Genomic DNA, 24,009 nt, shown 5'->3' with positions numbered 1-24,009 from the left:
AAAGCCTGTGTGAGCTGTGAATTCACAACTGAAGGCAGCAGGGTTTCTCGAGCTACTCGCATGCCCAGGACTGTGCAGGACCCACATCGCAGAGAGAGGCCATGAGAGGTCAGGGTCAAAGACCTGGGGTCCCCTCCCAGTCTCGCCCCCGCGCACAGAGTGAACCTGAGCAAGGCCCTGCCCCTCTCTGAGCCTCAGTCTTCCCATCTGAGGAGTGAAAGGGCCGGACAGGCGATGGTGGCCAGAGAGCGCCTCGCAGCCTGGGTCCATGATCCCACTGGGAAGGCTGGGGCGCGGCGGTGTTTCTAGGCAACACTGTTTGTTTGTGGCTCTGATGTGTAGCTGGGACAGCTGCTAGCACTCCTGGCCCGGCTCAGGCTCCCGGCGGCAGCCGGCCAGGGTCCACCACGGGGGCCAAATCCAACTACATGGGGGGGGGAGGGGAGGGGACAGCTGGTGACGAGTGGGCAGTCAGCACCCCAACCCCTCTCTGGCCCAGTTATCCCAGGGCACAGTGGTGGGGCTGCAGCCGGGGTTCTCGTGGCCCAGGAAGAAAGCTGCCTGCTCATCACATGGCAGGGACAGCCCAGGGGCCCCTCGGGGGTCTTCACCTTGGTGGGTCCTCACAGCTCCTCGCTGCTTGCCGGCCTGGTGGCTCTGAGGTCTTGGTCTTGTCAGCCTACGGCCGGTGGCTCTCTTTCTGGAAAGCTCTGCAGTGAATTAAGCTTCCGAGCAGACCATTTAGGTCACCACAGTGGTTGGCAGAGTGTGGCAGAGCACAGGGCGAGTCCCAGGCCTGCCCCGACCAGCTGGGTGGCCTCGAAGCCTCTGCAAATGCGGCGACACCCGCGGGACTTGTGTGCCGTGTGGGCATGGCTGTTGGGAGCTCTGGGCCAGAACGTGCGTGGAGGGTGTCCTGTGGTAGGCGGCACACAGGGCACGCCCTGCCTCCCCACACCCCCCAGCTGACAGCCACCGCAGTTGACATGGCTCAGTGCACGTTTCACGAGCTCACGGGGATGGCACCTTCTCCCTCATTCTCCTGTATTATCATTCAGTGGCTATCGGGCTCCGCTGCCTGAATTCTCCAGCCTGACTTTTCCACGTGGGGCTTCCTCACAAGGGTCTGTGGTGCAGGTGAGGCCCTAGAAAGGAGGGGACGGTCAGGGTGGCTGTGGGTGGGTACAGGTCCCTGTCAGCTGATGTGGGTGGGTGGGCCCTTGCCCAGCGCAGGCTCAGACGCCACCCCGGCCCCAGCAGACATGGGCATGGGGTGGGTGTCTCTGGCGGGCTGGGTAACTGTGGGGACAGCTGTGCGTCCACAACTACCAATCCTCCTCCTTTAAGCTCTGTGCCCTGGGGGTGAGGTTGACAGTGGGTCCTTTGGGAACGGGGACAGTGGGGCAAATGACATGGAATACAGCCAGAGGCACTAGGTGCAGCTGCCTGGGGCGATCTGAGGACAGGAGCATTTCGCACCCACACGCCACACGCACCCAGCAGCAGTGTGCTCCCCACTTCTCCCTGGCCCCTGGCCCCTGGCTCCACCCCTGGGCTGCAGCCCCCACACCTGCCAGAGCTTCTGGGAAAGTGGAGGGGGAGCTGGGTTACAAGCCAGTTGTGATGGGGGAAAATGCAGGCAGCTGTGGGAGTTCATAGGCTGCACCTACCAGCCATGGGGCATCATGGCAGCCTTCCTGGAGGAGGTGATGTCTAAGTACTGAGGTTTGAGCAGGCAGTATCCAGGTGAACAGGTGGTTCCTGTCCCTTCAAAGGCTTGGTGAGGGAGGAAGCAAGGGGTTCTGTGGTTTTCAAAGTTGCAGAGGGCAACCTCTGAGATGAAGGAGTCTGGAGCTGCCTTTCTGAATACGAAGTGATGGGGTTCTGAGCTGCACAGCATGGCTGTAGCAGACAGTGGGCCGCAGATCCAGAGCTCTGTTTCGCAGCCCAGACCTCTTTCCAGGATCCATGCGTCCCTGCTTTGCCAGCTGAGGTTTGCTAGGCGAGCTGCGTCCCTGCCCCGAGCGAGACTGTGTGCGCTCCAGCCACTAGCGGATTTGGCCCTTGTTTGGGGGGATGTCAATGCTATTCTTTCAACTTAAAAAATAAGGAGAAGTGCCATGTCGAGGGAGTGGAGCCACGCAGGGAAGGTGCTCACCTGTCCCTGGGACAAACACGGGAACTTGCAGCCTTTCTCCTCCACGTTGGACCTGCTCAGGGCTGCCTGGCTCACTGGAGACTGGAGCCGAGGGCCCAGGCACTATGGGCGGGGCTTCTTACCCACAGCCGTGAGTTTATCCAGCAGGTACTGTGTCCCAGGCACCTTAGGCTTTGCGTGTGTCATGTCACTCAGTACTCGCCATCTCCTGTGACTCCTGAAGAGGACACCAGGCTCAGGGAGATGCAGCCCTTGGCCCAAGGTCAGCCTGTAAGAGCAGGAGGGTGGTTCACACTGGGGCCCCTTACTGTGCTAGCCCTGCTCCCATCTACTCCGTGCTGCTTCTCAGGGTGGGGACCTTCCCTATGTCCCTGGGCCGTGTTCCCCAGGGGTGGTCCCCCGACCACCTGTCTCAGAGCCACCTGGGGCCTCGGCAAAACCCCAGTTCCTGCCCCCCATCAGTCTGTGGGCGGGGCCAGGGGTATGTGTGTTCACACAGGGACAGGAGGTTCTGATGAGGGCCCCACCCTGCAATCCTAGTGGTGAGGCCTCTCCCTGCAAGAGTCGATGGCGTTCCGTCTGAGACCCGGGGGTCCCGCTGCTGTACCTGTGGGCATGAGCCACGCAGCTCTGTGCAGAGAGCTCTGGCGGTGACAGGAAGAAAGATGAGAATGAAGGAGGGGTGGAAAGAAGGAAAGAAAAAATATAAAAGTTTAAATGCCCAACGAACAGAGACGAGAAAATCAGTGGTGGTGCGGTCACACGAGGGGACACTGTAAGCAGTGGAGATGAATTAAGGAGACCCACTCGCGCACCCACGATGCCGTGTGTGTGTGTTAGACCGGACAAAACCGCACCGCGTGTTGTTTATGGATGCTCTGTTGTCGCCGTGGTAACAGCTGACCTCGGTTGAGCACTGCCCTGTTCCAGGCGCTGGGCTGTGAGTGAGGTCATTCAGCCGTCTGGACAGCCCTCTGAGGGGCGTGAGCCCCACTGCTGCCTCTGCGTTCCCCAGGAGACCACCAGGGCCCAGAGAGGTTTCGTGCTGGCCCAGTCCCGCACAGCAAGCACCAGAGCCTTAGGCGGCCCGGTCCACTGCCAGGGCCCTGGAGACCACTGCCCAGTGCATCCCTTACAACTGACCTCGGAGAACTTGCCCCTGCTGGCTGCGCCAGACACACCGGGGGATGGGGTGGCTGGACAAGGGGTTACTCCCCCACTTTACAGATGGGCCACGGGGCAAAGTGAGTGACCCACGGCCACACAGAGCGTGAACTGCCAGCACGAGTGACTTGTCCAAGGAGCGCACACCCAGCACTTGGCTTGCAGCCGCCTGGGAGATGGGGATTCCTGTCACCCCCATTTTGCAGAGGAGGAAACTGAGGCTCAGCAGAAGGGGGAGTGGGGACCAGGCCTGGAGGCTAGGCCTGCTGGGCTGTGGACCCCGGCTGTAGCCCAGTGAGCACAGGCGGGGGCTTGGCGCTCGGAATCCCCCCCCCAGCAGGCCACCTGCACCCCAGCTGGGGCCAGTGGCCGCAGCTGCCCTCTCTGTTTATGGGGGCAGGGGCTTCGAGGAGCCAGCACACGTGGGCGGTTACATCATGTCTGCAGGGGCCCCCAGGGTCCAGCCCAGCTGCACACGCCTGGCTGGGGGTCCCAGACCCCTGTGGGGTGGGACTAAGTGACTCAGCAAGGTGGGCTAGATGCAGGAGGGCACTGATGGGCCTCCCCAGCTTCCCCCCAGGGGCCCCGCACCGGGCTGGATGGACCACCACAGAACCCTGGATCCATGGTTTGGCTCGCCCTAGCACTTAGACACAGGGGCCTCGGGCTGACAGGTTCCCCCCCAAAGCCACGGGAAGGGCCTCCAAATGGAGCCTCATCCCCCCACCCCCACCCGGGGAAGGGTCGAGGAACGGCACATGTGTGCGTTAGAGGAAGGGAGTCAGCAGGTGCGGGGCCTGGGCTGAGCCCATGGGGGCGGGGGAATCTGTTCACCAGCCCCGGTCCCTCTTAGTGTATCCATGTTACAGATGAGGAAATGGGGGCTCCCTGCTGGGGGGAAGGGACTTTCCTCATACAGCTAGGAAAGGCTCAAAGTTTGGATTTGAACTGAAGCCGTCAGACTCCAAATTCAGTGCTCTCTGTTCCACTGGCTGGGGTGGGACCTAGCCTTGGCCTGGCAGCTCAGGGAAGTGGAGGTAGGGCAGGAGGAGGAGTGAAGGGTGGGTGGTGGCACTGCTTTAATCCCGGCCGGCTTCCTGGGGGAGGTGGCAGGTTTGAGTTGGGTCTTGAGGCCTGGGGTCGGTTGGGGTCTCACCAGTGCCCCATTCTCCTGCAGGTATCGTCTTCTCCCGTCGGGCTCCCTGCGTCTGGCCCAGGCCCAGGCCCGGGACAGCGGCCTCTACCAGTGCAGAGCCAGTAACCCTGCAGGGTCGGCCTCCAGACACTACATCCTCCGGGTGCAAGGTAGGGCCCCACTGGCGGCTCCTGTCACACCCATCGACCTGCCCTGTCCTTCAGGCCTTCCCGGTGCCCCCCCAGAGGCAGACCTGCCAGCTCTGTCACCTCTTCCCGGGGTCCCCCAGCACTGTCCCTGTCATCCCCACTTCCTGTCTGTCTAGAGCCAGGTCTCCCTTCCTCCCTCCTCTCTCCCCCTCTCCTCTCCCCTGTGGTTGGGGCCTGGAGATGCTGTTCAGAGGCCTGGTAAACACAGAGGGCGGGGCCCTGCAGGGGCCTAAGGTAGTGGGGACTTGGAGGTTATGAGAGGGACCCACAAAGGGGTTCTGGTTCCTGGCCCATCTGGTGGCCTAGGCCCCATTCACAGAAGCCAGCGGTGGAGTCGCTCCACCTAAGAGGCAGAGAGCTTGTCATCTGTCTCCAGGAGCCCTGAGGAATCAGGAGGGGGGTGGGGTGTCAGCCACCCAAGGCCCTCAGGCCACATCCGACCCACCTCCTGCTTTCACGTGGCCCGCAGTGGAGAACGGTGTCAGTGTTTGTAAATGGGGGAAAGGACGATGTTTTGTGACACGTGGAAATTATATGATATTCGAGTTCCAGCGTCCATCAGTGTGAATTTTATTGGTACAAGGCCACACACATTCCTTTACCTTTTGTCCGCGGCTGCTTTCACTCTGGAGGGCAGAGTTGGGTCTGCAGAACCTAAAATTTTTGCTCTCTGGTCCTTGACAGAAAAAGCCGGTCCCTGATCTACTCGAACTCCCCACTTTACAGGGGGGTGGGCTGAGGCTCAGCGGGGGAAGGGCCCCAAGGCTCACTGAGGTTTCCCAGCCCAGGAGAGAGATGAGGTGGCACGGGGCAGGGCGATGGCCAGGACTGGGCTGGGCTGAAGCCAGGCTCTGCCACCCACGAGCTGTGTGACCTTGGGCCAGGTGCTTGGCCTCTCTGAGCCTTTGTGTTCTCCTCTGTAAAAGGGATATTGATGACACCAGGCGCTCAGCCTAGTGGAAGCTGTGAATGTTTTCAGCGAGTGTGGGGTGGCCTGGATGGGGCGTGGACGAGATGTGCACACCTCGTGCCCTGGGCCAAGGGGCCGCTCTCTGCCGGGGGGCCAGGGGCCCATGTGATTTTTTTTTCTGGGCTAATCCTCCAAAGCTGGGAAGAGGTGTTCCTCAGCTTCCCCCGTGGGCCCAGGACACTTGTCCCAGTCTTCCACGTAGCACTCAGAGCAGGGCGGCCCGTGGGGTCCAAGAATTTTCCTGGACCCACCTGGTCCAAACCCCCAGGAGGCTGCCTGGGCTCCAGGTCTCACAGACCAAGGGTTGGAGCCGCTCTGGCCGAGGGAGTGGGTGACTCTGGCCAAGTCGCAGAACCTTTGAGAGTCTCATGTCCTCCCCTACAAGTGGGTGTGGCCCGACCTGCCCCCGTGAAGGACCGAATAGAAGGAGGGCAGGGCTGCCACTTGAAAACACTCAGGAGACAGGAACCACCACCACCAGCCTCCCTGGGCGGGGATGAGCCCTCTGGGACCCCCTCACCCAGGGCCCCTCCTTAAGCCCCTCTCCGTCACCCTGTCAGTACCCCCGCAGGTGCAGCCGGGCCCTCGGATCCTGAAGGCCCTGGCAGAGGAAGCGCTGGACTTGAACTGCGTGGCTGAGGGCACCCCACCGCCCAGGCTGACCTGGTCCAAGGACGGGGTGACGCTGCGGGGCAGGGGGCCCGAGGGCTCCGTCCATTTTGCAGCCATCCGAACCTCTGACGCCGGCATGTACCGCTGTGAGGCCTCCAATGGTGCTGGGGTGGCCTCCTGGGAGCTGGAGCTCAAGGTGCTGGGTGAGTCCCTGAGCCCCGGAACTCACCACTCCCACCTTCCCAGCTGCAGCCTGGGCTTCTGAGGGGCCTGTCTGCTCTTGGGGCCCTGGGCCTGCTTGGCCCCTGCCCTCCTTCCATCCCACATCCCCCGAGGTGTCGGGCGGCCTTTGTCAGCCCTGTGGGTACTGTGTCCTCTGGGGTAGACAGAAGGCTCTGTGGGAAGGTGACCGAAGAGCAGGGCGTGCGCCCCAGCCCACCTCCCCCACTTACCAGCTGGACGACCGCAGACCAGTCATGCGCACTCTGACCTCAGTTTTCTCGCCTGTAAAGTGGGTTCGATAATATGCAAGGTCAGCAGGAGAAGGTGTGCAAGCGCCTGGTGCATACAAAGGTCTGGACCATTTCCACTGTTATGAAGTTAAAACAAACTAGCAAAGTGCAGCTGGAGGGGTGGGGCGGGGCAGGGCAGGGCGATGCTTGCCGGAGTGGGTGACAGCCCGAGCTCAGCCCCTCAAGCCCTCGGGGCCCTGCATGGCCACCAGGGGGCCAGCCAGCCCCACTGGCCCTGACTTACTCGCCCAGAGGCCGAGGGCTGGAGCATGGGTCTTGTACCCTCTTATGTCCGGCTGGGGCTCTGGAGGGGCGCCCTCCCCATGGCCCTGGGGGGAGCATCAATCTTTGGGCTCAAGGGTGTGAATGTGGCCATATCACCTCCCACCAGAGCCACCACACTGGGGGGCCGATGACACTGACGGGCTGCTGGAGAGAGTGGCGGGAGAGAACGCCAGCCTGCCGTGCCCCGCCAGAGGTGAGGCTGGGCCGGGAGGGCGGGCTGGGGAGCAGCCTCCACCCACTTCCCCGTGCCCTGGGTCACACCCGCAGGCAGTGCTGTGGGTCACGGTGACTGATGGTGTCCTCACTTCCAGCCAGGGCCACGCCGGGCATTTTGTCCCATTGGCACCCTATTGGATGGGTGTTAGCATTAGCTCTTTTTTATTAGGGGCAATCAGGCCCAGAGGGGTTACGCAGCTTGCCTGAGGTCACACAGCCCAAAGGTGACTCACAAAGTGTGGTGTGTTTGGCCCCAGCCCCAAGGTCCCCTCTGCACCTGGGCATGGTAATAACCAGCACCTGGGGCGAGGAAGGCCCAAGGGCCCTTGTGGACGGGGGCTCGGTGGCCCTGCCTCTCCCCACGCCCCAGCCTTTCTCACGGAGGATGGATTCACTGGTCCTGGGCAAACCAGCCCCTCCGAGGCCCCCTTTGGCGCGGCAGCTCAGTGTGGGGCCCAGATAGCTGCGCAGAGTTGAATCCTCCCGGGCCTCCTTCCTGAGCCTCCATCTGCTTGTTTGTGCAGGGGGAGGGGGGGGTGCCAGTCTCTCTATATAGGGCAGCAGCTGTGAGGGCTCCATGAGGCCACTGGGTTTTAGGTGACAGCCCCGTGCCAGGCACCGAGCAGGGCCCGGGGGCATGTGTGGAGTGAATGAGTGTGTGTGAATGAATGTCATACCTGGCCGCACCTGGCCGATTCGCCACCCGAGTTGCTTCCTTTGGTGTTGGGCTCTTCTGGGACTGGTGAGAGGACTCGCTGTCTCGCCTGTGCGTGATGGCGCTGTCTGGGAGGCTGGGTGTCAGGGTGCCCCAGAAGCAGGTGGCAGCTTCCTAAAAGCCTGGCAGGAGCCGGGAGCTGGTTCTGGCCTCAGCTGTGCTTCCTCGGGCCGCAGGGCCCAGGAAAGTCCCTGGACTGGGACTGAGGGAGAGGCAGGTAGGAGGCAGGCACTGAGTGGGAGTGGCTGGAACCTGCCTGCCCAGTCCTGTCCTTAGAGCTGCTCACCTGGATGGACCCGTGGCCGGGCCCTTGACTGTGGCGCCACCTTGTGTCAGTCTCTGGTAATAGCAAGCAGCTGATCTGCAGTCTCTGGAGGTGGGACCCACCCAGCCAGGGGCCTGCCATCCTTGGTACCTCAGGGCTGCCCACATTCAAGGGCGAGTCCTCCGGGCTAGATTTTAGCCTCCTCAGCATAACCGAAGCCCCCTCCGATACACACTGCCTTGCCCTGGCCAGCGCCTGCCCCCTGGCTGCCTCCCTTTTCCAGCAGCTGCCTGGTGGGCAGAGTTGGGCGCCGGCAGTCACCAGCCAGGTGACAGTGGCCTTGGACAGCTCCCAGGGCTAAAGGAGGAAGTGCGGAGTCTGGAGGAACTGGGACGTAGGAGCCCTGGTACCTGCGGTGGGGGGCCCCCACTCGCCTCCACGGGGCCTGACATGTGGCTGCTCCTGTTGTGGCCCCCGTAAAATGGGAGCGCAGAGGTGGGGGTGGATTTCCAGGGACAGCCCTGAGTGCCCCGGAATCTTCCCCTCCAGCGCAGCCCTGTGGTTAGAGCTCTTGCAGGTTGCTTGTTCGGTTTGCATTAAGAAAAGCTCCAGTTTGGGCACTTCTTCCCACCCCCACCCCCACCTGCTGACTCCGTACCGCCAGCCAGGAAGGTTGTCCTTCTGGTGGGCCCCTGGCCCTCTATCCTCTGTACGACTGGATTAAAAAACTAAAAATTAGTAACGTAATTAACAGGGGGGAAAGTTCCAGGGTTCAAAACTCGGAGTGCCTCCAGGCCAGTGGCTCTGAAGTCCTGGTCCCCTGGGCCATGACTGGATGGGAGAAGGTGGGCGGGGCTGTCGGAGAAGCGGAGAGTGCTGGGAGGGGCATGTGGCGTGTTGTGTGTGTGTGTGTGTGTGTGCATGTGTCCCACCGTAGGCGGCCAGGCCCCTAGCAGCAGGACATTGAGGCAGGAAACCGGAGGGGAGTCTACAAGGAAACAGACCCCTCGGGTGGGGTTAGCTTGCACAAAGATGCGCAGAGGGGGCCGCCGTGGGCCCTCCCTTTTCCTCCCAGCCAGCAGGCAGGGCCCCAGCACATGAGGGAGGAGCAGCCGGTGCAGAGGAGAGTGGGGCCGGGACCCTCCTGAAGGAGGTGACACCCAGGATGTTTTGAATGTGTCATATCTTGACCTTGCCCTCCAAGCCCACCCAGTGTGGGAGCCCACCCCTCCCTCTGATGGCCCCTCCTCTGAGAGAGTGATGGAGACCGAGGGGGTGTGCTTACAAAAGGCGCCCACCCTGCAGGGGCGATGGCAGGTGAAGCGAGGGGTGTTGATGATAATTAGCATCAGCAATGATCAATCAAGAGTCCCCATAACTAGTGGTGGCCGAGATGATGTGGGGGGGGCTGATGAAGGTGCTGAGGATGCTGACCTGTGACTTTGGGAGAACAGCCCCTTCTAGCCCCCCTCTTCCGTGGCACCTACTCTGTGCCAGGCACTGGGCTTGCCACTGGGGGGCAGCAGGGGACAGAGAGAAGAGTCCGGCCCTTGGGATGATAGCTGAGGAAACCTAAGCGAGGGCACTAATGTCCGTGAGAAAGTTGGAGGTGGTGGCGGAAAGGAAGACGCAGGGTGGGCCAGGGGCGTGGGCTGCCAGTGGGCTGTGATTCCAGGGATGCGGGGGCTCTGAGAGCTCTTGGTTCCTATGCAGTGGCCCCCAGGGCACTGGTAGGCCGTGGACCTGCAGCCTTGGGTGGAGAGGGTTGGTGACGTGCCCCTGGGGGACAGTGTGGGCGTGGAGGGGGAGAGGGCTGGGTGTTCGTGCTGATGACTCCCTTTGCCTGACCAGGGACACCCAAGCCACAGGTCACGTGGCGGAAGGGCCCGTCCTTGGAGCCCCTGCTTGGCCGGCCAGGCCTGGCCGTGCTGGACGAAGGCTCTCTGTTCCTGGCCTCAGTCTCCCCCACTGACAGCGGAGACTACGAGTGCCAGGCCACCAACGAAGCGGGCTCTGCGTCCAGGAGAGCCAAGCTGGTGGTCTATGGTGAGTGGGGGCCCCCGGGCTGGGCAGCTAGAGCACACCTCTAGCGGGTACCGAGCTCACTGCAGGGGCAGCTGCAGGCTGCCCCGGTGCCTGCAGTGCGGAGGGCTTGAGAGCATCGGGACAGAGGCAGGTTGAGTGGGTATCCCTGTCCCCAGAGAGACTCCCCACAGTGTTAGGGGAAGAACCTGGAACTACATTAGTGGTTTTAAAATGGTTCAGTAGTGATGTTCTTTTAAAATGAGCACCGATGGCCCGCCTCTGCTGAAACCTGCTAGAAGTGACCTGAGGCTCATGTCCTTCCCTCAGCTCCCTAGAGGTCCCCCACCTCCACCCATGGTGCTGCGTGCAGCGGACGGGGAGCCCTTGCCCTCCACACAGGCACCCTCCGCCCCAGCTTGGCCAGCGGTGGCTTGCCTGGGAGATCATTAGAGAGATACCCAGGCCCCACCTCCAGAGATTCCAACTCGGGACCCTCTCAGTGACCATGATGACAGGTTGAGTGTAGAACTGGATGGACTGGGCATCCGGCAGCCTGTGAACTCAGTGTCAGAGAGGGGCACAGTGCCCAGGCACAGCAGGGGCCCCCCAAACCTGGGGCCGCCTGTCCTGGCCTGGCAGCTGGGGCTTTCGGGGCGGGAGAACTCCTTGGCCTCTCCCTGTTCCCAGTGCCCCCCAGCATCCGCGAGGACGGACGCAGGGCCAACATGTCAGGCATGGCCGGGCAGTCCCTGACTCTGGAGTGTGACGCAAATGGCTCCCCGGCGCCGGAGATCGTGTGGTTCAAGGACGGGCAGCTGGTGGGTGTCCCCCGGGCGCTAGGCTATGGGTGGGATCTGGACAAGTTCCTGCCTGTGGCAAGGTGTGGCAGGCAGAAGTGACGGGTGTCTTTGAGGATGTACTGGGGCTCAGGGCAGGGGAGGACTGAGGCCCATGATGAAGCCTGCGGGCTGCATGGTGGGGGTGGGGGGAAGAGCACTGTTCCAGGAGTCAGAAGCCCCAGGTTCCATCACCGCCCAGCTCCCCAGGCCTCAGTGTCCTTATTGCTGCTGCCAGCAGGCAGCCAGACCCTGCTCACCAGCTCCCTCTGGCCTTTTCTCCCCAGATTCCCACAGTGGGCCGCCACCGCCTCCTGGATGGGGCCCGGACCCTCCACTTTCCCAGGATCCAGGAGGGCGATTCTGGCCTCTACTCCTGCCGGGCGGAGAACCAGGCTGGCACCGCCCAGAGGGACTTCGAGCTGCTCGTGCTCAGTGAGTGAAGCCTGAGCCCCCATGTGTGTCTGGCCCCACAGCTCTGGCCTCTTGAGGGGTGCCAGGCGGGGGATGGGGACACTTTGTGTGCCGAGGGCGGGGGCCCGGCTGTCAGGGCAAACATTAGACAGTCACGTGGTCAGTTACCCAAGTAAGGACTATCACGTCACCTGCCGCAAGACAGCAGTGCAGGCTGCCGAGGGAGCCAGGGTGGGCCCTGCTGCAGCCAGGGGCTTGGGGGAGCTTCCCAGGCAGCATGTGGGAGAAGGGAAGGTGCACCCCGGGGACTCTGCAGGGGTGGGGCTTGCAGGTCTGAGCAGTATCCCCCCCCCCTTCTTGTCCCCAGTCCCACCTTCCGTGCTTGGAGCTGGGGCCGCCCAGGAGGTGCTGGGCCTGGCTGGTGCCGAGGTGGAGCTGGAGTGCCGGGCCTCAGGGGTCCCCGCGCCCCAGGTGGAGTGGACCAAGGACAGGCAGTGAGTGGATGGCGTGGGAGTGGTGCCCAGGCCCAGGCCGGTGGATGGGGGCTTGACAGGCATTGCATGTGCCGCCAAGGCCCAGGCAGAGGGCAGCATGGGCACCTCCCACCCCAGCCTGGGGTCACCCAGGGGAGACCCCACTCCCACCCAGCAAGTTTTCTTATCATCACTCAGCTTTCCTTGTTTTTTGTTAGGTACAATCTACATGACCTGAAATTAACCACCCTCAAGTCCACACTTCGGTGGCATTTAGCACAAGCATCACCTCAGTCTAGTTCCAGAACATTTCATCTTCCCAAAGGGGACCCCATAGCCATTAGCAGGCACTCCCCTTCCCCGCCCCTCCCCTGGCGACCACCCACCTGCTTCCTGTCCCAGCAGATGCACCTGATGTCACAAAGCTTCACGCAGGCACCACACGGCCCTTTGTGTCTGGCCCTTTCTCGCAGCGTGCACTCTGGGCCTCCGCGTGGTGGCAGGTGTCAGAACCCCACTTCTCGAAATGCCCGCGGGATCAGCCCCGTTTTGCCTCTTCGCCCGTGGACGGGTACTTGGGCGGTTTGCGCCTTTGGGCAACTGTGAATCTTCTGGCCTTCGTGTCTTCTGTGTGGCCCGCCCCCGCCAGTGCCTCCACGTGACTGGCCCTGTTCTGACCGTCTTTCTAGGCCTGTCCTTCCCGGACACCCACACGTTCAGCTCCATGAGGATGGCCAGGTTCTCAGAATCCCCAGCAGCCACCTGGGGGATGAGGGGCGGTACCAGTGCGTGGCCTTCAGCCCGGCCGGCCAGCAGGCGAAGGACTTTCAGCTCAGGATCCATAGTGAGCACAGGCCCTGCCCAGCCCTCTCCCCGGGCTGCTCACCAAGCTTCCCTTGCCTGCCCGCTGTGTGGAGAAGGGACATGGCAGGAACGGGGGCCTGAGCAGCGAGCTCCCAGTCCGGTGAGGCTTGGTGGGGAGGGACAGAGGGAGTCTGGACTGACATTTCCCAAACCCTGTGGTCGCATCCCAGCTTCGTAAGTTTTACCAATCCCAATACCACTCGGAGTGATTGTTTCTTTAACTTTTTCTTAAATCAAGTCACTCTCTTTACACTGAAGCACATTTAATTAAAAGGGCATTCAATATTGCAATTGTAAGTGGGAAACCAGGTTCACTTGGGCTCAATGGGAGGAAGCTGTAAAATCAAATGCATTGAAAGAAAGGGACCTAAGCCCTGGCTGGTGTGGCTCAGTGGATTGAGCTCTGGTCTGTGAACTGAAAGGTCACTGGTTCAATTCCTGGCCAGGGCATGTTCCTGGGTTGTGTGGCCAGGTCCCTAGTCGGGGGCATGTGAGAGGCAACTGATCACGCATTGATGTTTCTCTCCCTCTCTTTCTCCCTCTCTAAAAATAAGTAAAAATGTTTAAAAAGAAAGAGAGACCTGGAAGTGCTCAGGTGTGAGCTGCCTGCAGAGGGTGCTAAACTGTGTTGCTCTCTGTGGTACGGGGCACCAGAGAGAAAGTGCTAGAAAGGTTGAGTCCATAGCCGGACCAAACAGCCTTTTCCGTTGTTGCAATTGGCTGGAAGGAGATTTGGGAAGGTGTAGCCGGTCCACTGTTACTCATGCTGTGCCTGCGCACCCTGAGGGTCACCTTGGTACCACTGGGGGCCTGCCACCCGCCCTATGGGGGCCGCTGATTCAGTTTAGCCCCTCGTTTTACAGATAGGGAGACTGGGGGGAAGTGACCGACCCGGGTCTTACAGCCAGTTAGAAGCAGGGTGGGGTCCAGAGCCCAGCTGTGCCCCCCACTCTCCAACCTCCACACACGCTGGGATGGCCCAGCTTGCTTTCCACGTCAGCGTGTCCCAAGCTGGCCTCTGCTTCTGTCCCCAGACTTGACCTCTTTCCTGTAGTCAAAGCCCGTGACTGATGCGCATGCCACTCTGGGGGGTGGGACACCAGCTGCCTCGGGGGTGGGGGGCGCTCCTCATGAGCCTCCCCTTCGCTGTCCCCAGCACCTCCTACCATCTGGGGCTCCAACGAGACAAGTGTGGTGGCCGTCATGGAGGGCCGCCCGGTGCGCTTCCTGTGTGAGGCCCGAGGAGTGCCTGTCCCGGACATTGCCTGGTTCAAGGACGGGGCCCCGCTGCCCCCGAGCCCTGAGGCCACCTACACCAGGGGCGGCCGGCAGCTGCAGCTCGGGAGGGCCCAAGGCTCGGACGCGGGCATCTACACCTGCAAGGCCAGCAATGTCGTGGGGGTCACGGAGAAGGCCACCAGGCTGGAGGTTTATGGTGAGTGACCAGGGGTCTGCAGTGAGCCACGGTCAGCTGGGCAAGCGGGGTGGGGCTCTGGGCTGCCACAGCTTCCACCTGTCTGTGATGGTCAGTGAGGGGTGTGGCTCTGAGGCCAGGCCGAGCAGTCAGGGACAAAGGTGTGTGTAGGTGGTCAGGGGTGGGGCCTGAGCGGGGCCTGTGAGACGTGGAGGGCAGAGTGCAGGCCTGTGGGCTCATCCTGGCCCCTATGAGGAGTCGGCTCAGGAGCTCTGCCCCCGAAGATGCAGGGGGCTTGGGTGCTGGAGCCCCAGGACCCCAAAGGGAAGCTGGGCTGTGTGGCGTCTGTGGGGGCGAGCCAAGATGCAGCGTGAAGACTCTTACTCGGGGATCTGTGGACTTCCTGGAAACTGATTGGGGTGTGTGTGTGTGTGTGTGTGTGTGTTTCTGTAAATTTTCAATGGGGCTTGTGACCCAAACCAGGCGGAGAGGCACATCTCAGGCCATGATCGTCCCACGTCCCTGAGACGGCTCTGTGGGCTGAGGGGGCCTCCCCCACGAGGAAGCAAGAAGCCCTCCGGCTTGGCTGCCCCCTTGGCCATCACGACCGTCTGGGCTGGGTTCTGCCCTAGTCGTCCTGTCTGCTACCGCAGGCCAGGGAGGGGACTTGTGGGAACAGTGGCTTTGATCTTAAGCCTGGGGAGCCCGTCACTTTCAGTTCCTACTGTGTGCCGTTCCTGGAGACACGCACACAGCAGTCGTTGTTCTGCGTAGGATGGTAGCGGGGCGGACTGAAGGTGCAGCAGTGTCTGGGACGGGTGCTGCCAAGGGGCAGAGGGGGGAAGAGAGTGCTTCCAGCCAGGCACCCGGGGCAGGCTTCCCAGAGGAAGGGTTTCTGCTAGTGCAGGTGAAGGAGGAGGCTCGTCACGTGATGTGGCGTCACCAGGGGCTTAACCAGGGCTGGTGTCGAACTCTGGTCCCTGAGCAGCCCCCACGCCTCTTCCCTAGTCCCGCCCACCATCCAGGGTGCTGACGAAGGGCCACACTTAGTGAAGGCGGTGGCTGGGAGACCCTTGGGGCTGGAGTGTGTGGCCAGAGGCCACCCGCCCCCAACCCTCTCCTGGTACCATGAGGGGCTGCCCGTGGTGGAGAGCAACAGCACGTGGCTGGAGGCAGGTGGCCACGTGCTGAGCCTGGAGAGCCTGGGGGAGGCGTCCGGAGGCCTGTACAGCTGCGTGGCCAGCAGCCCTGCCGGAGAGGCTGTGCTGCAGTACGCCGTGGACGTGCAGGGTGAGCCTGGGCCCGCCCCACCTGAGCCGAGGACCCTTCCTCGCACACCTGCCATGTGCCCGCACCTGCAGCCCCTTCTAGGAGCTGCTCCTGGTCAACGGGATGCGTGCTTATCGCAAACTCCCTGGGGCCCAAGGCTGTGTGGGTGGGCGGTGGTTCTGTCGTCTTCCATTGGACAGACATTCCTCAGGCACCAATTCTGGGCTGGCCCGTGTGGAGTTGGGGATAGGGCAGGGAACAAGGCCGGCAGGGTCCTGAGCCCTGGGTCTGGTGGTGAGACCAACATTGAAGAGACAGGACCAGCCTCCGGGGAGGACAGGGGCCCATGCACCTCGTCTTGGTGGTTCTGGAAGACCTCCTGGAGGAGGGACCATTTATGGGGGATTTGAATGGTGGACAGTGGCTTGAGCCTTGCTCTGGGGACCCTGGGGACTTGCGGGAGGCTTTAGGCCAGGCTTGCTCAGCCCTAACCCCCTGGTGTGGGACCTTGTCTGCAGTGCCCCCACAGCTCGTGGTGGCTGAAGGCTTGGGCCAGGTGACTACCCTCATCGGACAGCCCCTGGAACTTCCCTGCCAGGCCTCCGGCTCCCCGGTGCCCACCATCCAGTGCGTATGGGGTGGCAGAAGCCCAGACTGGGGCTGTGGGCTGTGGGCAGAGAGTGCATGCTTTGGGGTAGGTGGGGACGGGAGACACCCCCTCTTCCCAGACATATGAAAAAGGCCACCAAGCCAGAGACATGCGAGTAGGTAGAGATGCTGCTCAGCCTCCTGGCTTGTCCCACTGGCCCTGCCTTCCCCAGCCTCAGGCTGACCTGTCCCCTTTCCCACCTATCTTAGGTGGTTGCAGAACGGCCGCCCAGCCGAGGAGCTGGTGGGGGTGCAGGTGGCCTCTCAGGGGACCACACTGTTCATCGACCACGTGGAGCCGGGCCACGCAGGCCTCTTCTCCTGCCAGGCCACCAACGAAGCAGGCACCGCAGGGGCTGAGGTGGAGCTGTCTGTACACAGTAAGAGGGTGCAGGGTTGTGGGGGGCCCGGGAGGCCAGGGTAGGTGGGGCCCAAGGCCCGCAGCCATCTGTGCCTGCAGCAGGCCTGGGGGGGACATGGGGCTGGTCTTCTCTAGACAGTGCTTCTGGGCCGAACGTGGCGCCAGCAGCTGATCTTAACTGTCTAGCACGGTTGTCATCGGCCCAGTCCACAGGCCCTCACTTTCCTCCCCAGCCTTCCCTCACTCCCTGCTGACCACGAACTTCCTTCAACTCTTTAAATGCATCGGCTCTCTCACATTCGTTCCTGCAAATGCTGCTTTTGTGCCTGGAGCATTTTCCTTCTTCGCCTGTTAGCTCCTTCTTATCTTTCAGGTCTGTCCCCCCCACCGCCCCCAAAACACACACTCCTTCCTCCAGGAAGCACGCCTTGATTCCACTGTGGTGCTGATCCACACTGCCCGCACTCTTGCCTCTAGCTCACCAACCCCTGTGTTGGGAGTACTTGTTTGGCTGTCCATCTCTGCAGCCCAGCTCCGGGAGCTCAGAGGACAACACAGTGGCCATTCTTTGCTGGTCCCTGTGCCTTGTACCATTTGGGCACAGAATAGATGATCAATTAATGGATGGGTGGATGGATGGGAGAATTCTTAAAGAAAGGAGAGACCTGCCCTACTGTCTCCCAGTCTGGTGCTCTTCCCCCAAGCCAGGGGGCCTGAGTGCGGGGAGGCTGGAGGGCAGCCCAGCAAGATCACTCCCTATTCCCCAGACATTGAGGGGGTCACTGGGTGCCCACTGCACCCCTCCTGAACCTGACCCAGTCCTCCCTGCCTCTCCCCCCACCCAGAGCTCCCATCCGTGGTCATCATTGGGGGTGACAACATCACAGCCCCTTTCCTGCAGCCTGTGACCCTCCAGTGCACAGGGACTGGGGTGCCCACCCCAAGCCTCCGGTGGTGGAAGGATGGAGTGGCCCTGGCAGCCTTGGGGGGAACCCTGCAGGTATGTGCAGGGGCCCTAGGGCTGGCGGGGCAGCCTTGCATAGGTGAAGGGGCTGCTCATTAGGGGCGCTGGAGACCCCGGCAAGGGGCAGGAGGAGCCCAGAGCCTGCTCAGCCCGGGCGTGCCCAGTGGACCTGGGTGCTGACCTGAAGAGGGGAGGGAACCTTTAGTGTGGTCCACCTCCCAGGCCCTTCCACGGCCAGAGGGAGAATGTGGGGGAAGGGGAGTTTCCCCAAGATCAGAGGATTCCCTAGAACCTCAGTGTGTGACTCAGAACTCCACCCCAGAGCCAAGCCTGTGCCTCAGTTCTCCCACTCCTGGGGTTAGCAGCAGCCTGGCCCCTCACCCCGTCCCAGCATCACTGCCACTGACTTCCGGTTCTGGGCCCCAGCCCCCCATGACACACCTCTGCCCTGCCCCTGCCCCAGATTGAGAAGGTGGACCTGAGGGACGAAGGCGTCTACACATGTGCTGCCACTAACCCAGCCGGGGAGAGCAGGAGGGACGTGCTGCTCAAGGTCTTGGGTGAGTTCATGGGCGCCGGGTGGTGGGGGATCCCTTGAGGACCCTCGGGGCTGCTGTGGGGGTGGGGAGGGCCATGGGGCTTTAACATCATAGTCGTGCACTTGACTTTAGAAGTGGAAAGCCTTTTGCTCTGTGGCCCCTTTGGGGTTTTTCTCTGTGGGATTTTCAATGGACACCCTTGGCCGCAACCCTGTTTGCCTTTGCTTGTCTTGCTCGTGTTTGCGGTTCCTTTATGCCCTTGCACACGTGGGCAGACCCTTCCACTGGTCGCATTTCGTGGCTGTCTGGGGTTCTGCCTCCCTGCTGTTAGGCTGGGGCTCGGCTGTTCCCCGGGGTGGGCGCCCTGGTGGTCCTTGTACAATTGCAGAGAGGGTCACAGCCCAGCACCTTTCTTCTTGTGCAGGGGTCGGCGTTGGGGGTCCTGGGGCAGAGGGCCTGAGCCATCTGGGGGCTCCATTGCCCAGGACCCTTTAGGAAGCCTGGGGAGGGGTGGGGACAGCTGAGATTTGGCCTACTGGAGCCACACCCACTGAGGGCGCTCCTTGTCTCCCCCAGTGCCCCCCAACATTGAGCCGGGCCCGGCCAACAAGGCAGTGCTAGAAAATGCCTCAGTGACCTTGGAGTGTCTGGCTTCGGGCGTGCCCCCTCCAGGTAAGACCCTGCCTGCAGCCGGCCCCAGGTCCCATCTAATGAGGCTGGCCAGGGCTCCAGGCCCCACTCTGGCTGTGGACAGAACAGGAGGAAGTCAGCAGGCTCTTGTCCCTGTTTCTTGCGTTTCCCTCTCTTCCTTCTCAGCAGCTGTTCACCCAGTGCCCAGTATGTGCCGGGCACCACCAGGGCCCAGGGCCTTTGCGCCGGTGCCTGGGGCAAACCTGCAGGGCTTCTGTTCAGAGGTGTGACTTCCCAGGGCTGCCCTGGAGCTGGGGGCAAGGGCCTTGGCCTCTTCTCCAGACCAGAGTGAGGAAAGGGCTGGGAGCTTGGGGCTGCGTGTGAGTGTTTGGCAGACAGGCCGGGCCCAGGAGGAGGGCCCACCCAGGTTTGCCTGATGTAGTGAGCCCTGGGGGTCATTGCCCCATCCCATGGGGGCAAATGCCCTGTTAAGTTCTGGGATGGGTGCTGGCAGGATGTCAGGAAGCTGGAGATACAACCGGTCCATAGTTACGAGTCTGCTGTTTTGGGGTGCACCAGGTTCCCTTCTAAAGGAGGTCGTGAGGGGGCCAGGCTGGCTTTGACTCTCCTTGCTTCCGGCTGCCCCAGCCTCCGCCCCCTGGCACTTCCTCTCTGCCCTTGGCACCGTCTCAGACAACACTGCCCATCGCACAGGCACGGAAGGGCTGGCAGGACCCCCTGCATCTCTCTTCTCTCCCCAGACATCTCCTGGTTCAAGGGCCGCCAGCCTGTCTCGGCCCGGAAGGGAGTCACGGTGTCAGCCGACGGCAGAGTTCTCCTCATTGAGAGGGCCCAACTCTCTGATGCTGGGAGCTACCGCTGTGTGGCGTCCAACGTGGCAGGTCACACAGAGCTGCAGTATGGCCTGAGGGTCAACGGTGAGCTGCTCTGGGACTAAAGGGGTCCTTGTCCAAGAAGTTATCTTCCATCCGTTTATCTGTCAGTCTACTCATCCATCCATCCATCCATCCATCCATCTATCATCCATCCATCATCCATCCGTCTATTCATCCACCCTTTTTTCCTTCCTTCTTTCACCCATTACTCACTCATCTATCCTCCCATCCATTCAATAGCCATCCATCCATCCAGCCTTCTCTCCTTGCATGGAAGTACCCAACTACCTACCCACGGATACGGCCATCCATCTGATTGCCCATTCAACCACCCAGCTAACCATCCATCCGTCCACCCACCCACCCACCCACCCATGCATTCCACCTTCATTCCCCTTCTCTCCATCTTCTGTCCAACCACATCTATTAAGGACATGCTCTGGGGCAAACCATGGTGCTGCAGCCCCCAAAAAACAGACCCCCCCAGGAGCCTTCTGCTAGTGAAGCAAACAGTAATTAGTTACCCAAAGTACTGTGTCCTGACCGTGTGACAGGAGCTAGCACAGGTAAGGTACAGCTGTGCCTGGGCCCGGGCACTCACCTGGCCTGGGGAGGCTGGGAGGCCTGTCTGAGAGCTGCGTGCCTGGATAGAGGCCTCCTACCCAGAGACCTGGGGAGTTTGAGGAACCGAAAGGAGGAGCCTGGGGGCCTGGAGCTCACAGAGCGAGGCGGAGAGGGGCCAGGGTGGTGCTGGCGGCCAGATGGGAGCTGGAGGGGCCAGGCCTTTATCCTAAGAGCAGTGGGCAGCTGGCAGGAGCCCTGGGCGGCCTGGCTTGTGTCTCTCAGATACACCTGTGTTGTCTTCTGTCCACGAGGGGCTGTGTAGGACAGGGTTTGGTTGGTGCCTCCGAGTTGGAAAACAAAGCCCGCTCACACTATCCCCGTGGTACCTGACCAGAGGCCCCACTTCAGGGGCTGCGTCTGCCACTGCCTCTCTGGTCAGCCCTGGGCAGGGGCCTGGCCCTCCCCGGGCCTCCGTTTACTATCTGTAGAGGCCTCCTGCTGGCTCTGGAAGGATGAGAGGAGCAGCCGTGCAGTGGTGCCCGCACAGGGAGTGGCTGTCCCTGTGCTCTCTCGTGTGGCCTGTGGGGTGCCCCGCCAGGGCCTCCCCTCATGCCCCGTGTGGGGCTCACCCTGTGCTCTGTGTCACCCCGCCCTGCAGTACCTCCGCGCATCACGCTGCCGCCCCACCTGTCAGGCCCCGTGCTGCTTGGCGCCCCCGTGCGGCTCACCTGTAATGCCACCGGCAGACCCAGCCCCACTCTGATGTGGCTGAAGGATGGAAACCCCGTGGCCACTGCAGGGACCTTCGGCCTCCAGGTCAGTCGGGCTGGGCGGCCCCCAGCTCACCTCCCCGCTACCTCAGGAGGTGCTGGGAGCAGAGGCCAGGCCCTGGGAGCTGCAAGGGGAGGGGGCAGCAGTGGTCACTCAGGGTGGTTGGCAGGAGGGAGGAAGGCGGACTGCTAAGTGGAGAGTCTCGAGCGTGGCCCCAGAAACACAACACGCTGCGCAAGTGCCAGCCATACACGTGGTTTAAAATCTTCCAGCAGCTGAGCCCTGGCCGGTGAGGCTCCGTGGGTGGAGCATCATCCTGTGACCCAAAGGTCACGGCTCAGGATGCTCCGGAAGGCAGCCAATCAATGTTTCTCTCTCTTCCTTCATCTCTCTCTGAGAGCAATGAAAAAATGTCTTCAAGTGAGGATAAAGAAAACATTTTTTCCTAGTAGCTGCATTTAAAAAAAATGAGCAAGAAGAAACAGGTGAAACCAACTTTAATAATACATTTTAGTTAATCCAGTGTATTCCAAAAGTATCATTTCATCACGTGATCAACATAGAACATGATTAACTTTTTCCGATACCTTCTTCTTCTGTACTAACTATGATCTGTGTGTGTCACACCCGGGGACCGACCAGCCCTGAGTGAAGGGCCCAGTAGCCACAGCAAAGTTCTAGACGACCCTTCCGAGGGCCGATGGAATGGCCCACCGGCCAGCAGAGATCTTGAGTCCCAGTACAGCTCCTGGTTCCCTTGTGCCAGGGGCTCTGGGGGTCTGGAGCAGGCTGCCAGGCGTGCCCAGCTGCAGGGCCAGCTTGAGAGGGTGTGGGCGCTGGCCCCTGAAGTGCACAGCCTCACATGCACTTCCTTCCGGGGGCGCAGGTCTTGCCCGGCGGCCGTGTCCTCACACTGGCCAGTGCCCGGGTCTCCGACTCTGGCAGCTACTCCTGTGTGGCCGTGAGCGCAGTGGGCGAGGATCGCCGGGACGTCGTCCTGCATGTCCACGGTGAGTGTCAGGCCCCGGAGGCCGCTGGGTCCAGGCCAGCCACTCAAGACGGTGGGGCTGGGGGTGTGAGACGTGCCAGCCTGAGACTGCAGCTGACCCCGTGTGGGGGTCTGTCGGAGTGTGAGCTCCCCCAGTGAGGACAGGGGGCAGCCAGGTGAATCCACGTTCAGGGAACAGGTAGCAGCACAATGGAGTAGGAGGGGCCCATGGCCAAGAGTGGGGAATAGGACGTGGCCACTGCCCTGGGTCAAGTGGGGGTGACAGCCTGTTTGGGAAAGGCGGTGTGGGGCGGTGGGTAGGGTATGGACCTGCGGTTCAAACCCTGCCTCCACCACGTCCTAGCTCCGTGACCTCGGGCCAGGCACGTTGCTTCTCTGGGCCTCTACTTCTTCGTCTGTGAAATGGGCGAAGATGGCACCCACACCAAAGGGTGTCACGGGGTTCGCCACACACGGAGAACTCAGTCACTGTCACTCTTGTTTTAAGATTCCCTTGTACGGGATTTTGTGGGACTCTCTGGGGGTGCAGGAGGGAACTCTGGGAAATGGGGAGCCCTGTGGGAGGGTGGAGGCAGCGTTCCGTTCCAGCTCTTTCTTTCCTGTTGCTGAGGTCAAGGCCATACTTAACGGGCACCGTGTGTCCCAGGGCCCAGCCACCTGTGTCCCCGCACTGACCCACCTGTGGCCCCCGGCGGCTGCCTTCACTGTGCGTGGGGAGGCTGGGTACCATCTCCCGGGTCTCACACGGTGACCCAGTGCTAGGACTCGGGACTATGGCCAAGGGCTCTGACTCTGGACCCTGCCTTCCTGACCCCTACACCTCACGGGGGGGTGGGGGAGGCTTCTTTTATAAAACATTTTTAAAAATAAAAACCTTACTAATTTTAAAACGATTTTGAGATAAGTGTAGGTTCACTTGCAGTTGTAAGAGATAATACGGAGAAATCCGCGTGCCTTTCACCCACTGTCCCTTGGTGGTGACGCCCTAGATTAGGTTCAACTGAGGTGCAGTCAACCCGGGACAGCGCCGCTGTCACTGTCCACTGCCCTCCTCGGCTCTGAGGGGTGTCCCGGGGGGATAAGGGGCCTGCAGCTCTGGCGCGGGCCTCATCCTGACAGCGGCTGCTCCCTGCTGCTGGTCCTGCCCACCAGCTGAGATGGCCCCTCTCCTGCCCACAACCTTCCCCCCACAAAGTGCCCCCCCACATCCTCGGAGAAGAGCTGAACGTGTCCGTCGTGGCCAACGAGTCAGTGGCCCTGGAGTGCCAGAGCCACGCCGTGCCCCCTCCCGTGCTGAGCTGGCGGAAGGACGGCCATCCCCTGGAGCCAAGACCGGGAGTCCGCTTCTCTGCAGACAAGGCCCTGCTGGAGGTATGTGGCCACAAAGGCCTACGGTGAAGCCTCCATTGAGAGTGGGGTGGGCCGCAGGCAGGGCAGGGGCTGTGGGTACCCCCCTGAGGTGCAGTTCAGCTGTGTGTGCCCCGCAGGCCGCTCCAGACCTGACACCCAGACACGTGCTGCCGACCTGTCATAGCAGCTTCCAGCCAAATCCCTCAGTGCTCCTAGCCCTCAGCTCTCCTTCTGTCACTCCCTGTTCCAAAGCCTCCTCACCTCTGGGCATTTAAGTCCCTTGATCGGTCCTCTGGCCCAGCAAGGCAGGGGGTAACTGGGGTCCAACAAGGAATCAGCCTGGATTTAAATTTCAGCTCCGCCTCCTCCTGGCTGGGCCACCTTAGGAAATGTCCTGACCACACTGGGCCTTGGGTCTCTCACCTGCAAGCATGCTGGTACCTTTCTTCTGGGGTGGCTGGGAGAATTCTCAGGGAAGGAGGCCTGTGAGGTCCTGGCCTCCCCCAGAGAACAGTGTGTCCGCGTCCAGTCCGCTAGGGGAGGGGAGGCACTGCGCCTGCTGTTGGGAGACCCTCCCACTGCTCCAGCCTGCCCCTCCCCCTTCCACCCCCTCTGCCCCTTATGAGATGATCAGTCCCAACTCTGCACACCTGTTTGGTTCCCTCTGCCTGGAGCACCTGCCTCTCCTTCCCTTCCCCCCTCAGCCTCGGCTGTCACGTACCGCATCAGGATCTGACGCTG

General features: G+C 61.7%; 1 protein-coding gene across 1 annotated transcript in view; it reads left to right on the top strand.

Moving 5' to 3' along the window:
* The window catches only part of HMCN2 (hemicentin 2), a 134,817-nt gene that overhangs the window by 55,493 nt on the left and 55,315 nt on the right, over window positions 1-24,009 (top strand). The window contains exons 23-41 of the mRNA XM_053919687.1: window positions 4,500-4,627; window positions 6,197-6,451; window positions 7,152-7,238; window positions 10,093-10,287; window positions 10,954-11,084; window positions 11,390-11,537; window positions 11,884-12,010; window positions 12,679-12,833; window positions 14,010-14,288; window positions 15,276-15,557; window positions 16,055-16,163; window positions 16,395-16,564; window positions 17,391-17,545; window positions 17,973-18,069; window positions 18,625-18,720; window positions 19,440-19,616; window positions 20,797-20,954; window positions 21,796-21,919; window positions 23,114-23,289. Coding sequence (XP_053775662.1) covers window positions 4,500-4,627; window positions 6,197-6,451; window positions 7,152-7,238; window positions 10,093-10,287; window positions 10,954-11,084; window positions 11,390-11,537; window positions 11,884-12,010; window positions 12,679-12,833; window positions 14,010-14,288; window positions 15,276-15,557; window positions 16,055-16,163; window positions 16,395-16,564; window positions 17,391-17,545; window positions 17,973-18,069; window positions 18,625-18,720; window positions 19,440-19,616; window positions 20,797-20,954; window positions 21,796-21,919; window positions 23,114-23,289 — 3,049 coding nt within the window. The remainder of the gene's footprint in view (window positions 1-4,499; window positions 4,628-6,196; window positions 6,452-7,151; window positions 7,239-10,092; window positions 10,288-10,953; window positions 11,085-11,389; window positions 11,538-11,883; window positions 12,011-12,678; window positions 12,834-14,009; window positions 14,289-15,275; window positions 15,558-16,054; window positions 16,164-16,394; window positions 16,565-17,390; window positions 17,546-17,972; window positions 18,070-18,624; window positions 18,721-19,439; window positions 19,617-20,796; window positions 20,955-21,795; window positions 21,920-23,113; window positions 23,290-24,009) is intronic.

The sequence above is a fragment of the Desmodus rotundus genome, chromosome 1 (assembly GCF_022682495.2).
Source record: "Desmodus rotundus isolate HL8 chromosome 1, HLdesRot8A.1, whole genome shotgun sequence".
Lineage (NCBI taxonomy): Eukaryota > Metazoa > Chordata > Mammalia > Chiroptera > Phyllostomidae > Desmodus > Desmodus rotundus.
The sequence above is the reverse complement of the archived record's forward strand: the minus strand, read 5'-3'. Positions and strand labels throughout refer to the sequence as shown.